This window comes from Seriola lalandi, unplaced genomic scaffold (assembly GCF_002814215.2).
Source record: "Seriola lalandi dorsalis isolate HSWRI2012SDOR001 ecotype SW California unplaced genomic scaffold, Sedor1 jcf7180002053713, whole genome shotgun sequence".
Taxonomy (NCBI): Eukaryota; Metazoa; Chordata; class Actinopteri; order Carangiformes; family Carangidae; genus Seriola; species Seriola lalandi.
Window position 1 is genome coordinate 102707 of NW_019524266.1, and position 14067 is coordinate 116773.

A 14067-nucleotide genomic window follows, 5' to 3' on the forward strand; every position below is an offset into this window, starting at 1 on the left:
AGACTGATATCGATCTTCTCCTAAAGGCTAACTCTTGGCGAGAAAGCAAATAGCTGAAGCATATTTCTCAACTGTCAGTAAGTGTCAAACTACATCCAAGTAAAGCCACAAATCAAGTCAGGTGTAATCTCTATCCGATTATTAGCCATTAAAATTACACAATTTTTAAAAACATGTTCCTTCAGTTTTTCTCAAGTGAACGTTCAAGTGCAGGTATCCAAGGCCAACGATATTCAAAGATTTATACTTTTGTGACTCAAAGCTAAGTCAAGTCTGAATCTCTCATTTCTGTGACTTAAATGTTAGTCCATGAATCAAGTCTGCAGCTCTGCTAATGGTCAACACCAGACGTAAACCACTCATTAAGGTACAATACAGAAAATATTGACTTGGTTTGGAGCAATAAAGTTTTCACCTTAAAAAAAAGGTTAATCATTCTCATTAAAAAAAAAAATCCAAATCTCATTGTTATAAATATAGATATTTAATTATTCTCTTATCTCTCTGAGTGAATCCTATGTATAAAAAATGCGTTGATGTGGGTTTGAGTAGCTCATAAAGGCTCCTCTAGAAAAGGGAGAACTTAGCTTGTGATCTATTTTCAACATGACTTAAACAGACAAAGAAAAAGCTGGAGAGAAAGCGTGAATAAACCAACGCTTTTACTGGAGTAATTTATGGGAAAAGAAGTGAAATCCAGGAACACATCATCATCATCATCATCATCATCATCATCATCATCATCTCTGCAACTTTTCTTCCTCTTTCGCTCTGACAAACGGGAGTGGGGGAAGGGAAAGGGGGAGGGAGGGGAGAGGAGAAACGACGACGTCAGACGGTAGGTGGGATGGCTTTGTGTCGTGTGAGGGAGAAGCGAAGAGGAGAGGAGCGTCCCGAAGAAAGGGGAAGACTCCGTGAATGAGCGTCTGGAAAAGCCGTGCTAACCCCGGGAAGAGAAGCAGCGTTTCAAAAACGGAGGACAGCTTCTCCTCTGGCGTCTTGCGGAAACATCCACGCTCTGACTTCCAGTAAGTAGAAGAAGAAGAAAAAGGCAACAAGCAAACACGATGTAGCTGTTTTTTAGTCGGCACTGCTTTTTACACATCTCCTGTATGAGTGGCAGATAGGGATCCTGTTGCTGAAAATGTCATTAATGAAACTACTGTTCTTGGTTTGATTTCTTGATCAGAATAATGTTCTTCTGACGGTCAGTAATATCTGACCGCTTTTCTCAGGATCACGCTTTTAATTTCAGTGTTTCTTAGGCAGCAGATGAAGTTCATTGCAAACAGGGATCATGCTGAAGCAGCCACCTGAGGACAGTTTGAATGGTGATATTTGAACATTGTCGGGGGGAATGTGTATTAGGAGAAGAAGAAGATTAGGCTACTTATTCAAACAGAAAGTGACATATCTACATTTGCAGCCGGCTGCACCACTGTCTGTGTTTAGGTACAACATCTGGTAACACTTGGACCTCACAGCACAGTGCCTATCACTGAAATCCCCTTCCACCAGGAAGCCTATCATACGCCACTGTGTTTTCATTTCTTAATATGTCTTTCGCACATGTCCACACAGCAGCCTCTCTTTTCCACCACAACCCCATGTCCTTGAACGTGCAGGGAGGAGGTCCATCTGTGTGAGAGCCACCCATGGAGCGCTCTGCCTGACACACACTGCGCTGAGAGGGGAAGTGGTACAACATCATAAACTAAACAAAACCAGGGAAATCTTCTGTGTTTATTCTAGCTGAGTTCAAGGACAAACTAAAGTACAATGATGAGAGCAGGGAATCACTGCGATCTTGGCTTTTCACCGTCAGGCTTAACAAAAGAGTTATCTACCCTCAAAAACTTTCGCACTGTTACAAATCTACTTTTCTAATCTTTAACAAATTCTATGAGGTATTTCATCATGTAGCTGTGCAGTAATTTTTTGATTGCCTGAGCCTGCCTGCTTTTCCTAGAATGAATTTTGACAATCCCCTGGGAACAAGTGCAAACTTGTTATGTGTCATTGGATGGAGAAATGTGATACTGAGCATTTTTACAGTGGTGAGAAACAAGTTTAGCTGCTTAGTAAAAGCAAACTGTCTTGTGGCTGCATGTGATTTTGATGAACTGGACGGCAGAGAATTCGGTCATTTCACCCTGTGCGTGTTGCATGTGACTTTTGAACATCAGCAGAAGGTGAATAGTCTCGGAGGAAGTTCAGTGGTAGAAAACAGTAAACCACATAGAAGATATTAAAGAACCACAGACATGCTTGTTTGTATTTTGTGATGACGTTATTCCATCAACTACAGGTTGTGTGCCCTGTGTACATTGTTGCTTACCAGACGTTGTTGGATGGATTCTCTACAACTCTAGGAAATCACTGTCATTTAATTCAGTCATGATGCGTTTCTTTAATATTCTTATAGGTGCATTTTTGGATTCATAGACATCTGAATCTCCTGTAATGCAACTCAATACCATCTTTCATCAGATCCTCCATGTTTGGTAAATAGCATTGTCTTTCAAACTCCTTGCACCCAGTTTGTAAAAGAGGCTTTCTGTTTTTAGTCTCTAGGGTTGTTTCTTCAGACTTTACACAACTGTGTTCACAGGCTGAGTAGTGCAAGTAAATTGATCTTCAATTGTAAAATCATGTGTAAAATGTCCCTTAAATCCATTTTATTGCTTATTGTTAGTGTCTTACTTGTAATTTTCTGTCAACAGTCTGTGAACAGTGCTCATCAGTGAATGCATGATATTTTGTACCCACTCACTGTATTACCATTCTGTGGTTACAGAGCGTTGACACAGTTGTTATGATGGATTGTAGGGGAATTAATGGAAACCAGTTGAACTCTTAACCAGTCCAAAACATGATGTAATATATGAGGCAATATTAAGTATAAGCAACTATTAGTTATTAGGTAACATGAAATCCTTCAAACATTATTATAAAAGAGAAAGTGCAGAGTTCTTAAGAAAATCAAGGAAAGAAAAGTTTGTGTGTGCATCCATCATCTTTTTAGAAACAAAAGAGAGAGAAGAAGAAGTGAGGAGGGAGTGGAGCGGGTCCTTGTCATGCCTGTCTTTGTGTAGGTGAAATGTGAGGGTCACTGAGGGGCTTTGTGCATCAGAAACTGTGGGGCCACTACAAAGTCTGTGTAGGGAGTGAGGGGCCGGGGGTTGTTGCACAGACTGAATAGGTTAGGGGCCACAGTGGCCCTGTCTTTGGGAATGAAGGAGTGCATTCTGGGCCAACGGTGGCATGTCTGAGAGCTCAAGAGTGAGTGAGGGGGCCGGTGTCGGCACGTCTTTGTGCAGCTTTTGTTGAGCCAGATGAAGAGCGTTGATTTTATTCAGGTTTTTTGGGCATGCACACACACACACACACGCATGCACACGCACACACACGCACACACACATGCACACAAACGAGCCTGGCTGATACTTTTCTCCGGGGAAGTCATGCGTTTTTATGCAATTAAAGCCTGGATGAGTGAGCACAGGCTGGCACCTTTCACAATTTATGAGTGTGTATTTGTTTTCTTGTTTTTGCGTCAGTAATGTGGGCTGTATTGGTTTAGCATGCTGTTGAGGGGCTTTTCACTGACTTGCTGTTTACACTTTGGGGCCTCTTATTTTCACCAAAAAACCCCAGCCCCCCCTCCCAGTTGTGTTTGAAAGCTAGGACTGCTGCCATCTCTTCACTCTTCATGCACAGTTGGGGAATAATGTTTAATGGCTTGAATTGTTTTATAGTGCTTAATCTGGTTCTGTAAAATAAATCTAAACTCACTCTGCAGCACTAAACATGCATTTGATGGTGGCCATCGCTCACTGCTGGCTGACGTTATGAGACACAAGTTGTGGTAAATGCCGATCCATGGGAAACATTTTCTCCTCTTGAAGCTCTTCTATTCACTGTTTATGGAAGGCGACAAAGGCAGTGGCTCACATGGTTATGGTTAGCAGGGAAAAGTTGTTGAAGAGAGCTGTTTGGATTGTTTCACAACATCTGAGAGCACTGACAAGGCTTCATGTAAACCAAAGAAAACTGAACTTGTCTTTGTGCTTCTTCTCTTTGTGCTCTCTGGTGTCCCTGCATTTAATATGATGCACACTGTGAAAGCAGGTGGATGTTTGCCTCCCTGAGGCTACAGGTTTAGGTGTGACAATCAAAGGGAGCCATAATGTATAACTCATTAGTGTAGTGTGAAAGTTGTCTCATCTGTTTTCTGTTTAAGAGGCTTTGTTGTCTCTCAGCCTCTGACGGTAGCCATGGTTTGGGTTTCACAAGTTCGCAAATCTGCTGTTCTTTATCTTGCTGGGGGCAAACAAATGAGCTGTGATGAAAATTTACGAGTCAACGCTGCAGGCATGGGTGTCTCTATGTTGCAGCTTGCCTGCTGTTCGTACGTCACGTGCTCTGCCACGTCTTGATGAGCCACTGACAATGAACCCTTTCCCATGAGGTTAATAGGAAATTGATTGGGAAATTGAGGCTGTAATATTTTTCTAACGTGTGGGTGGTGTATGTTCAGTATTCAAGCTACATTGCCTCATTCTCCCTCACTTCACCTACAGCTCAGCTGCTTGCATTCTTTTATGAAAGAGGGATATGTTTGGTCCTGCCCTCCTCTGACTGGTATCATTCTAGTTTCATATCTCTCTCCCTCTCTTAATTTTCCTGTTTCTTGGAGATACAGAGGGAAATTAGACCCTCATCAGTGGCCTGTGATCTGATCACTGTCCACATCTTGTTTGAGTAGCTGTGTAACCCTGGAAATGGGGAAACGGCCTCTTATGTGGTTTTGGTTTGAGGGTCTTCCTCCTTGCTGGTCCAGATGCGTGACCAGACCAGACCAGACCAGGGCGCAGCAGCTTAGGGAACAGATTGCCTTGGTTTGAGGTTTCTGGTTCAGGATCTGTGAGTTAAGAAAAATGAGCTAATGGAGTCCTTTGCAGCCCAGATCAGCTGGAAGGGGGAGGTGATCATGTGATCTGGGTGGGTGATCCACCAGCTTAAATACCCTTTTCTAAACTGGGACCAGCTCACACCCATCATAAAGAAACTAAAGCATTCTGCATCACCTCTCACAATTTTTAATTCATGTCCATGAATGGAATTGTTTTTTGCAAACTGTTAGCTGACAGCTAACCTCCCCTTCATAGAACAATCTGGGTCAACTGTGCTTTTAGATCTCTCAACCACCCACCTTCAGTCCTCACTCACTGTCACCCTCCCAAACAGACTACAGTGGCCAGCACTCATTACCTCAGCACCTTGGCATGCTACCAGCGCCTCTGCTGATATCTCAGACCAATTACTCTAGATTTACTACTCAGCGGCCTCCTCTAACTAACGGCCGACTGACTGACCCACATACTGTCTGCCTCGTATCCACCGCTTTGTCTGGGGCTTTGAAAAGGCTCTGACTCAAACTGATGTTACGCTTCATTAGCAGAAATTTTATTGACCATACAGGCTACTTGGCCAACAGGTTTTCACAGCCAAAGTCGTAGTCCACATGGCTGGCTGTTGGCTCATGCGCTGTATTTTTTGTAAATTCCAACGAGAGAAAGTTTGTCTCATAGCAGCAGGGAGAATGTTCATGTTGGCTCGCCGGATGAAGGATTGGAAAACTGTGTGTAAGTTGGCTTCAGGCCCTCATTACATGCGTATAATCCCATGTGGCAAGTTTGGTTTCTGTCAGGACAGGAGAGCAGTGTGGGAATGAGCAGGTCCAGATTAGATGCAGAACCACATTACTGCTGAGCAGCTTTCATCTTGTAGCATATCTGCTGTATCATCAGTCGAAATCGACGTCACAGAGGAGTCATGAAAGAAGCATATGACTCCATGATCTGTCAGTTTCGGTGATGATACATATCTATGACAGTGACTCCACAGGCACATGGAGAGCTGCAGAAACAAAGATCTGACAGTTTGAAGATACACATCTATCAAAAGCAACTGGGAGGCAGAGACCTCTCACCCACAGCGTCTCGATCGCCGGGGTATGAATAAGTCATAAATCTGAGTGTCTGTGATGTGCCGTGAAGTGTAAAATACTCCTCCCTCCACACTCACATAAACACAGAGAAAATCTTGACCTTGCCAAGGCAATGTTGTTCAAACACTTTCCCAGAAGTCTGCCCAACAACCAGCAAACAAGCAGAAAGTATTCATCAGTTGCAGGATGTAGTGACCTTTCTGCTCGCTTAATGACTCTGCAGCACACACACACACATACCTGCATAGACAGGACGTTCAAGCAGGCAACCACACACACACACACACACACACACACACATACCTGCATAGACAGGACGTTCAAGCAGGCAACCACACACACACACACACATGCAAATCACTACAGGTTGCGGTTAGAATCTCAGATTTGTAAATTTTCTAATGGCTGCCAAAGATGTTTATCTGTAACCCTTAATCTTAAATTATCAAAAATGGTGAGGAAGCCCTACTAGACACTTCCTCTAAGTAATCTGTTCTTTACCTCACAAGAAAAAGTCTCCCTCAAGTTTTCTTCTCCCTCTGAGGGCAGTCTTTAGTGACACTACAGAGCGTCATGATGAGGTATGAGTGAATACATTTTCTGTAAGTGCTGGTGCCTCGACGAGGTATGTTGAGGCTCCATCCCTGTAGTTTAAAGAGGCAGAGCTGCTAATTTGTGGGCGTTGTAGTCTTAACAGACAGCACCATGCCTGGGCCTGGATGGACTATAATCGGCTGCAAACTGAAGACTCAAGAGAAACTAAAACTGTAGCCTGGGTGACTGAAAACTAAAAGTTGTACAAACAAACACACATACAGTATATACATGTATATATAGATCCACATTTACATCATTTATTCAGGATGCAAACCCATTTTAAACCCAACATTTTATTGTATTGTAGTGCCTGCTATAAATAGTGCTAAAACACTGTCTGTGTGAAAGCATTGTAACTTCTGGAGAATGGAAACTGATAACAATAAGGAGTGTGAGGTCTGGAATAAACTCAAGCACCATAATAGAATAGGGCACTCCCCAAACCGTCCTGAAACACATAAACACACTTCAAACACCTGATTATATTCTCCCTATAACTATAACTCGCTGGATTCACAAATCTAAAAATGTTTCTTCAGACATTCCTTTCATACTTTTTGTGTAAACGTGAGTGAGGGACGACGGTTTAGATTGAAAGACGATAACCCAACAGATCTTCTCAATGTGTGACTGTGCCTCAGAGGCTGTTGGACGGACACTGATGCTTCCTGTTTGCTTCCTGTTTATGTCTGCCATTTCCTTTTTGGCTGATAATGAATAGTAACGTTGCTGCAGCTTCTTTATTCTGTTGATATAACTTCACTCAGATCAGTTGTAACTGGAATGCACTCCCTCAGTGTATCAAGGTGGGCTTATGTGTAGACCGTGTGTTTTGGCTGAGGGGTTAGGATGTAATATGGTTGAATGGTAGAATGAGAATAAAGCCAACTTTCTGTGGAGATGTGCTCCTGAAATTCTGCAGTAGATGGAATAAGATGAAATTGAATGCTACAGATAGGCATCACTGTCAAACTCGAGACAAAACAAGCTGTGCACAAATCTTCACACCGAAAAAAAACTGTCATAACTGCAGCAGAACTACTCGAAAACAAAAACTGCAAACTGCAGACATCCAGAAATCCCGCTGAACTGAATCACCCTGCATCTTAACTGTTTCAAATCTCATACCTGCTCCTCAGATGTTGTCATGCCTGTGACTTTGTTATCATGACCTAATTCTGCTGGTTTGTAGTTGACCTGATCATCAGATGAATCAGTAGGCTAAGCCTTTTTAGCTGCATGAGATAATACTTATTTTGTAGCCTGGGAAATGTCTGAAGTGTTTTGCCTTGAACTGACTCAGATCATATCAGACAATATACTGTACAACATCAGTGTTCATTCTTTGCAGATGTGGAGGGATGATTTACCACCCTAAATGGAGGCTGGCGGGGATGTTATGTGTAACCTAATACCGCACTTATTCCCCTCAGGGCATCAGAGTGACTTAATGAATGTTTTGGTGCTGAATCTTTCATCGCCTCCAGAGTGACACATCCCGCAAGAATTAGAGCGATAATTTGATAGAACAGCCCACTCTCATCAGTTTAACAAGGCACCCTTTCCATTTATGTGAAAGTTATGAATTTATTAGACTGAGGCAAAGCCTGATTTATAGTTCTTCTCATAACTGGTACAGACTGGAGACATTTTTAAAGCTTCACTTCACCCCAAATACAAAAAACTTGCTTCTCGCTTATCACAGATTTCGAGATGCTAGTTTCTGAGATTTCTGCACCCAGCCTAGTACATTGGAGGGGACATAAATTTAGTTGATATTGCTCGCAGAATTGAAGAATTATATTTAGATAATCTCATCAGCACCTTGACTTTCTAGAAAATGGGTCCTGTTATTCTGGATAATCCACAAAACTCACTGTCAACAGTTCAAAGGGACTATTTCTTCATCAGAAAGAAGCGCTCAAGAACCAGAACACTGGAATGACACTGAATTTTATAAGATATATTTTCTAACGGCCTGTCTCCAGTAATCGCTGCCCACATCTCTGATTTGCTCAGCAGTTCAAATGTCTTTAGGTCTTGTGTTGTGCTCATTGATGGCTACAGTATTTAGTATTTAGTTGGGGAAACAATCAAACAAACAGAGCTTTGTAGGTGGGACTTCATCTTCCTATGCCACAGCCAGAGAGATAAATGAAATCCATGAAAAAATAGTGACAGAAATGGAAACAAAAATGACGAAAATAGCAATAACAATAAGAAATCAGGTAAACTGTATAGATTATATGAAGTTGGCTTACAGAAGTTAATCACCAGACCTCTACCACAGCTTCTGTGTTGACTAAAAATGATCCTGGTGTGACGGATTCGTTATCTGCCGTTAAATTTTTAGGGCAATAATTGCCTCAGAATTTCAGAGACTGATATCTCATATCTCTGTCTGGGCAAATAAAACTAACACCATCTGCATGGCTAGATACAGACAGAGATGAATTAGAAATAGTTTTTGTAATTTGGTTGAATAGACCCTTTAAACTTCTTGCAGACTTGGAAATGTCAAGACTCATCCTGGCTGCACTAGTGAATAAGATTCACCAACGCAGCGGAGACGACCATGCTGCATCTAAACCAGACCCCACATATTTTCCTGTGTGTGTCATAACGCTGGATCATGACATCAGAAGGTCTCTAAGAAACCTCACATGAGACCACGGCTGTGTTGAGGCCAGTGTGGCCATGGCAACCAAATCATAACATAGCAACAATATCACAATCACTTTGATTGGGACAGACTATCACTCAAAAATACAATTGAACACTGACACACACACATACACACACACACACACACACACACACACACACACACAGCCACACACACACACACGATTGAGACTGTGAAAATATCATCTGTTAGGAATTTGTAATTAAGTTTTGATTGCTGTTGGATAATGAACAAAGAAAATCGATTTCTTGCTGCGGCATCACAAAATAACATAATAAAATGATACAATAAAAGCCAATAACCACTGCCTCTGATTTATTACATGTTTTCAGACTGTAATCTAGATAGTGAACCCAGTGATGGAGATCCAGTCATGTGTGTACTTGCCACAGCAGTCAGGATTTGGCATGCGGTACTGTATGTTACTGAGAAATGCGGCATGGCGTAACAGAGCTCTGCACTGACCTGTGTTGACAGCTGCTCAGCGGCAGAACACACATGGCTCCTGTCATTTCGCAGATAAAAATCAAACGCACAAAGACCCAGTAGTCATGACTAAAATGACAACGGTAGAAACTCTGTCGTCGCCAGCAGTTCTGTGTGGGTGTGATACACCATGGCTGTTTCAACAGACATCTTGAAGTGTTGCTCAAGGTTGCACTCACTCACAGCTGGCTAGTAGTGATTGTGAAGTAGCACTCTGTGGGAAAATCTTGGATGAGGATGGGTTTGTTTGATGACCGTGGTAAAATTTGGGAATCCTGTGGGGTGTCCAGCAAACACAAGGGAGTTCGATGATTCATAGTGGATAGGAAATGAGTGTGGTGATCCTTATTTCTCCCCCTTACCCCCTCGCATGTATCACTTACTCCCACTTATGTAAACAGATTCTGTGCGTCTCTGACCCTCATGTGTCTCTGTGTTTGTAGGTGTGCTTTTCGGGTGGTACCATGGCTGAGGGAAGCTGCTTTGGTGCGTTGTAGCCGTTTGCCTCAAAGAGGAAGAGGGTAAAGCAAAGAAGAAAGAATTGTGAGAGGAGGAGGGAAAACATCTGCCCAGAGAGGATAAGATCAGCAGCCCATCTGGATCTGAACAGGGAACCTACTGGACCTTTCTCTTTGTAAGGAAAGGAATTTGAACTCCTCGCGATCAAAGCTTCAACAGGCTTCAAGACTTTTTTTTTTTTTTTTTTTTTTTTTTTAAATCATTGGTTGTTACTGTCTCAGAAAAATTTAACGCCATGTGCCATGTCATTGTAACATGCCGCTCCATGCTCTGGACACTGCTCAGTATTGTAGTGGCCTTTGCTGAGCTCATTGCCTTCATGAGCCCGGATTGGTTGCTGGGATACCCCCGGTCAGCCCCCAGTGTGACTGGGGCGAGTGTGGGCTCCGGGGAGTACCGGCCGTCTCTCGGCCTCTATAGCCGCTGCCTTCGTGTCGGGTCCCGGGGACAGGGGATCAGCTGTGGGCCCTACGCAGGGACATTTGGAGAAGTGGCCAGTGGCTTCTGGAAGGCTGCCATGTTGTTTCTGGCAGCAGGGACATTGGTGCTAGGGTGTGTGGCCTGTATCTCCATCTTTAGCCTGTGTTTTCAGAGCATCCTGAAGAAGAGCATATTCAACATCTGCGGACTGCTCCAGGCTATCGCAGGTGAGACACGTCTCTCTGTCTGAGTAGATAAAGGTGTTCAGTTATTATGTCTGTGGCAGAAAAAGTAGTCCCAGATCTTCCACACAAATTGTGCTCTTGCTTATTAATTTCATTCAGACTGGATCATATTTTACTTGTACGTACTTTACCTTTTATTCAATATTGTACATTAGAGTAAAAACATGGGAAAAGAGTGAGAGAGATGACATGTAACAAACCGACCACTAGACCAAGAGGATACCCCAAAGTATGCCAGTATATATTAATAGTATATATTGTATACAACTTACTCATAAAACTTGAATTCAAATGATATGAATGTGATTCAATTATCTAGTTATTATTTTCTAAGATACCTTAATGTTAGACGTTGAATGCCTGTCTGCGTATTATAATGCGACTGAACCAAAGTAAATAAAGAAACTTGCTTGTGAACATAACGCGGACAAACAAGGTGAAGAGCTACTAGGATTTCTGCCATAGAGGTACGAAAACTGACAAAAATGATCAAATATTTTGAAAATGTTTTTTTCATTGCCACTCTTCCTAAAAAAAAGTTTACAGTTGAAAAGGAAGGAAGTTCCCATTGACTTTGCCTGCTCTAAGCTGTATGTTCACTGTGCTCAGAAAAAGGAAGAGCAAACCTCACCTGCTACCAAGATAATTCTAATAACCTGGGATCTGTGACATATGGTCTATAGTGGTTAAACATCTATGCAAGCATATTACTGTATGTTTTATTATCATGCCGTAACCTTTACGGAATTTCAGCATAGCATTTGATTTTACAAGGTGAAACATCTGAGTTTACAAGTTGGCAACATCTAGTGGCGTTCCATTGCACTTTTCCTAGTTGAAGGTTGGATAGTCCAACCAAGTCAACAATGCGTTCCCACGGGTGCGTTTGGCTCATCAGGCCTGTCGAGAAGGTAATCTATCATTACGTGACATCACTGTAGGGGGGGGGTTCAAGTGGGGCCTTTCCTCTGATCACAAATCAAATGCTTGTTAGCTGAATCATAGATGTATTCTTCACCAGAACTGAGTCACCATGTTTCCAGCTGCACTGTGATCTGTGTGATCTGTTTGTATTCTCATCCCCGATGTTTACGTGTACGTGACTAAAACCCTTGTCTCATCGTCTGCTCTCCCCTCCAGGCCTGTTGCTGATGGTGGGCCTCATGCTGTACCCTGCCGGTTGGGGTTCAGACAAGGTGATCAGCTACTGTGGCACCGAGGCTTCGCCCTTTAGGCCGTCTATGTGTTCACTGGGCTGGGCGTTCTACGCTGCGATCGGTGGGACGCTGGCAACCTTCCTGTGTGCGGTTCTGTCCGCGCAGGCTGAGATCGCCACCTCTAGTGATAAGGTTCAGGAGGAGATTGAGGAGGGGAAGAGTCTGATATGCCTGCTCTGAACCTTGGGAAATCATCCTTGGTGTCATCCCTCTCATACGGACACCTGGAGGGAAGACAGACATTTCTCTGAGTGATTTTCTTCATGATATAGTGAATAAAATCAGCTGATTTTTGAAAAGATAGATTTTAATCTTTAGGCATGGTGTTTTCCTCTGATACTGAAACCTACCTTAGTGTATAGAACATTACCCATACACTTATTCAGTGTTTTTTTTTTTTTTTTACCAAGATACTGTTTATTTTTGTAATAATTCTTGCTTTAAACAAACCACTGTACTGGAGTAATAGAGAGATTAGTGTCATTGTGGACAGTTTAAACCCTGCCAGTAAAACAGTGTGTATGTTTGTAACGTCATTATAATGTTCATTCACACGCTTCACCTGCAAACCACATCAAACCACTGATTACTAGCAGATGTGCCCACTAAAACACGTAACTGTGTGTCTGTGTGTGTCTGTCTGTCTGTGTGTGTGTGTGTGTGTGTGTGTGTGTGTGTGTGTGTGTGTGTGTGTGTGTGTGAGAGACATTAACTATTAGGATTAGATTAGATGTCCATGTGCTCTGATTCTGTGGCCCAGTAGGACAGTGAAGACTCCCTTGTTAACTTTAGACGTGCCACTTAAGGGATTGTTCCCTTCAAAGGGAGTTCCTTTTGTTAAATGGATTGTTTGTGGGTCTATTGCAGCTTAATAACTGGCAGAGCATGTGCAGAGAAAGAACAGAGACTTGCCATGTGTTTCACTGTGCTGAGCTTTCATGAGGGGATGTTTGCTCACAGCGAGATAAAGTGGACTGCTCCATAGCTTATCATTATGACGAGAGGAGAACCAAACAGTCAAGATCTGGCTTTGTAAACCAGCCCAACACACAAAGTAGTAGTTGGGAATTCAAAAAGCTGTTGTTGAATATTTGGTAGACAAAGGCAAAAACTCCCAAGTTGCCACGTCAGTGTGTTGTAGACATTCTTCAAAGCTGATTAAGGCAGACCGTCTTAGTTTGGTAGTTTCCCTTTCCTAAATAGCACCCATTAGTGTCTTTTGCACTTAATTCACTTCACATTGCTACATAAGTCGCTGTAAATCTAAAATGATTCATGTGATGCTGTGCTTTTATTCATTGTAGATAAGATGTGCAATAATTCAACTATAGTGTGTCTGATGTGAGAGTGAGTGGACTGAGAGGATGAGGCTGAAGAGTGAAATCATGAGATGGATTTGTATCAAAAAGCATTCCTAGTCTGTCTGTGCTTAAATTAATATGTAGACTGTCCGCTGTTTTTGTTACATTAACAAAAGAGTAACAGCATCTGCGGCTCGTTGTGTGATGCTGCATGTATGAAAGGTTGATATGTGTGAATAGAGGTCTGTTCTTTCTGCTCAAATAAACCAGGCCCTCATTAGTAAAGGTATGTATGATAAATGTGTATATTATTTTCTATTACTATTACTTACTATTTCCTGGTACATCCCAACTTGCTGAGGAAACACTGACACCTAGAGGTGGAATGTAAACAACACAGAACCGAGGTTTATACCAGTGTTTCCCAGCAAGCGTCTCAAGATAGATTTTAGATGTTGTTATTCATCAATCCTCTTACTGTTTAAATTTAAGAGTTTAACCAGTGGACATCAACATTTTGGTTGAAATGCTTGCAGTTCCTATATGTATGCGAGGGGTCATGAGTAGACATTGCCTCATTTGA

At 42.4% G+C, this 14067-nt stretch overlaps 1 protein-coding gene across 1 annotated transcript; it reads left to right on the forward strand.

Annotated features, from left to right (window-relative positions):
* The first annotated feature begins 856 nt into the window (after window positions 1-856).
* On the forward strand, window positions 857-13773 carry LOC111651682 (LHFPL tetraspan subfamily member 2a protein-like). Its single transcript, XM_023401702.2, has 3 exons — window positions 857-1028; window positions 10226-10948; window positions 12107-13773. The coding sequence occupies exons 2-3, from the start codon at window positions 10537-10539 to the stop codon at window positions 12361-12363; spliced, it is 669 nt and encodes a 222-aa protein (XP_023257470.1). The 5' UTR covers window positions 857-1028; window positions 10226-10536; the 3' UTR covers window positions 12364-13773.
* The last annotated feature ends 294 nt before the right edge of the window (window positions 13774-14067 follow it).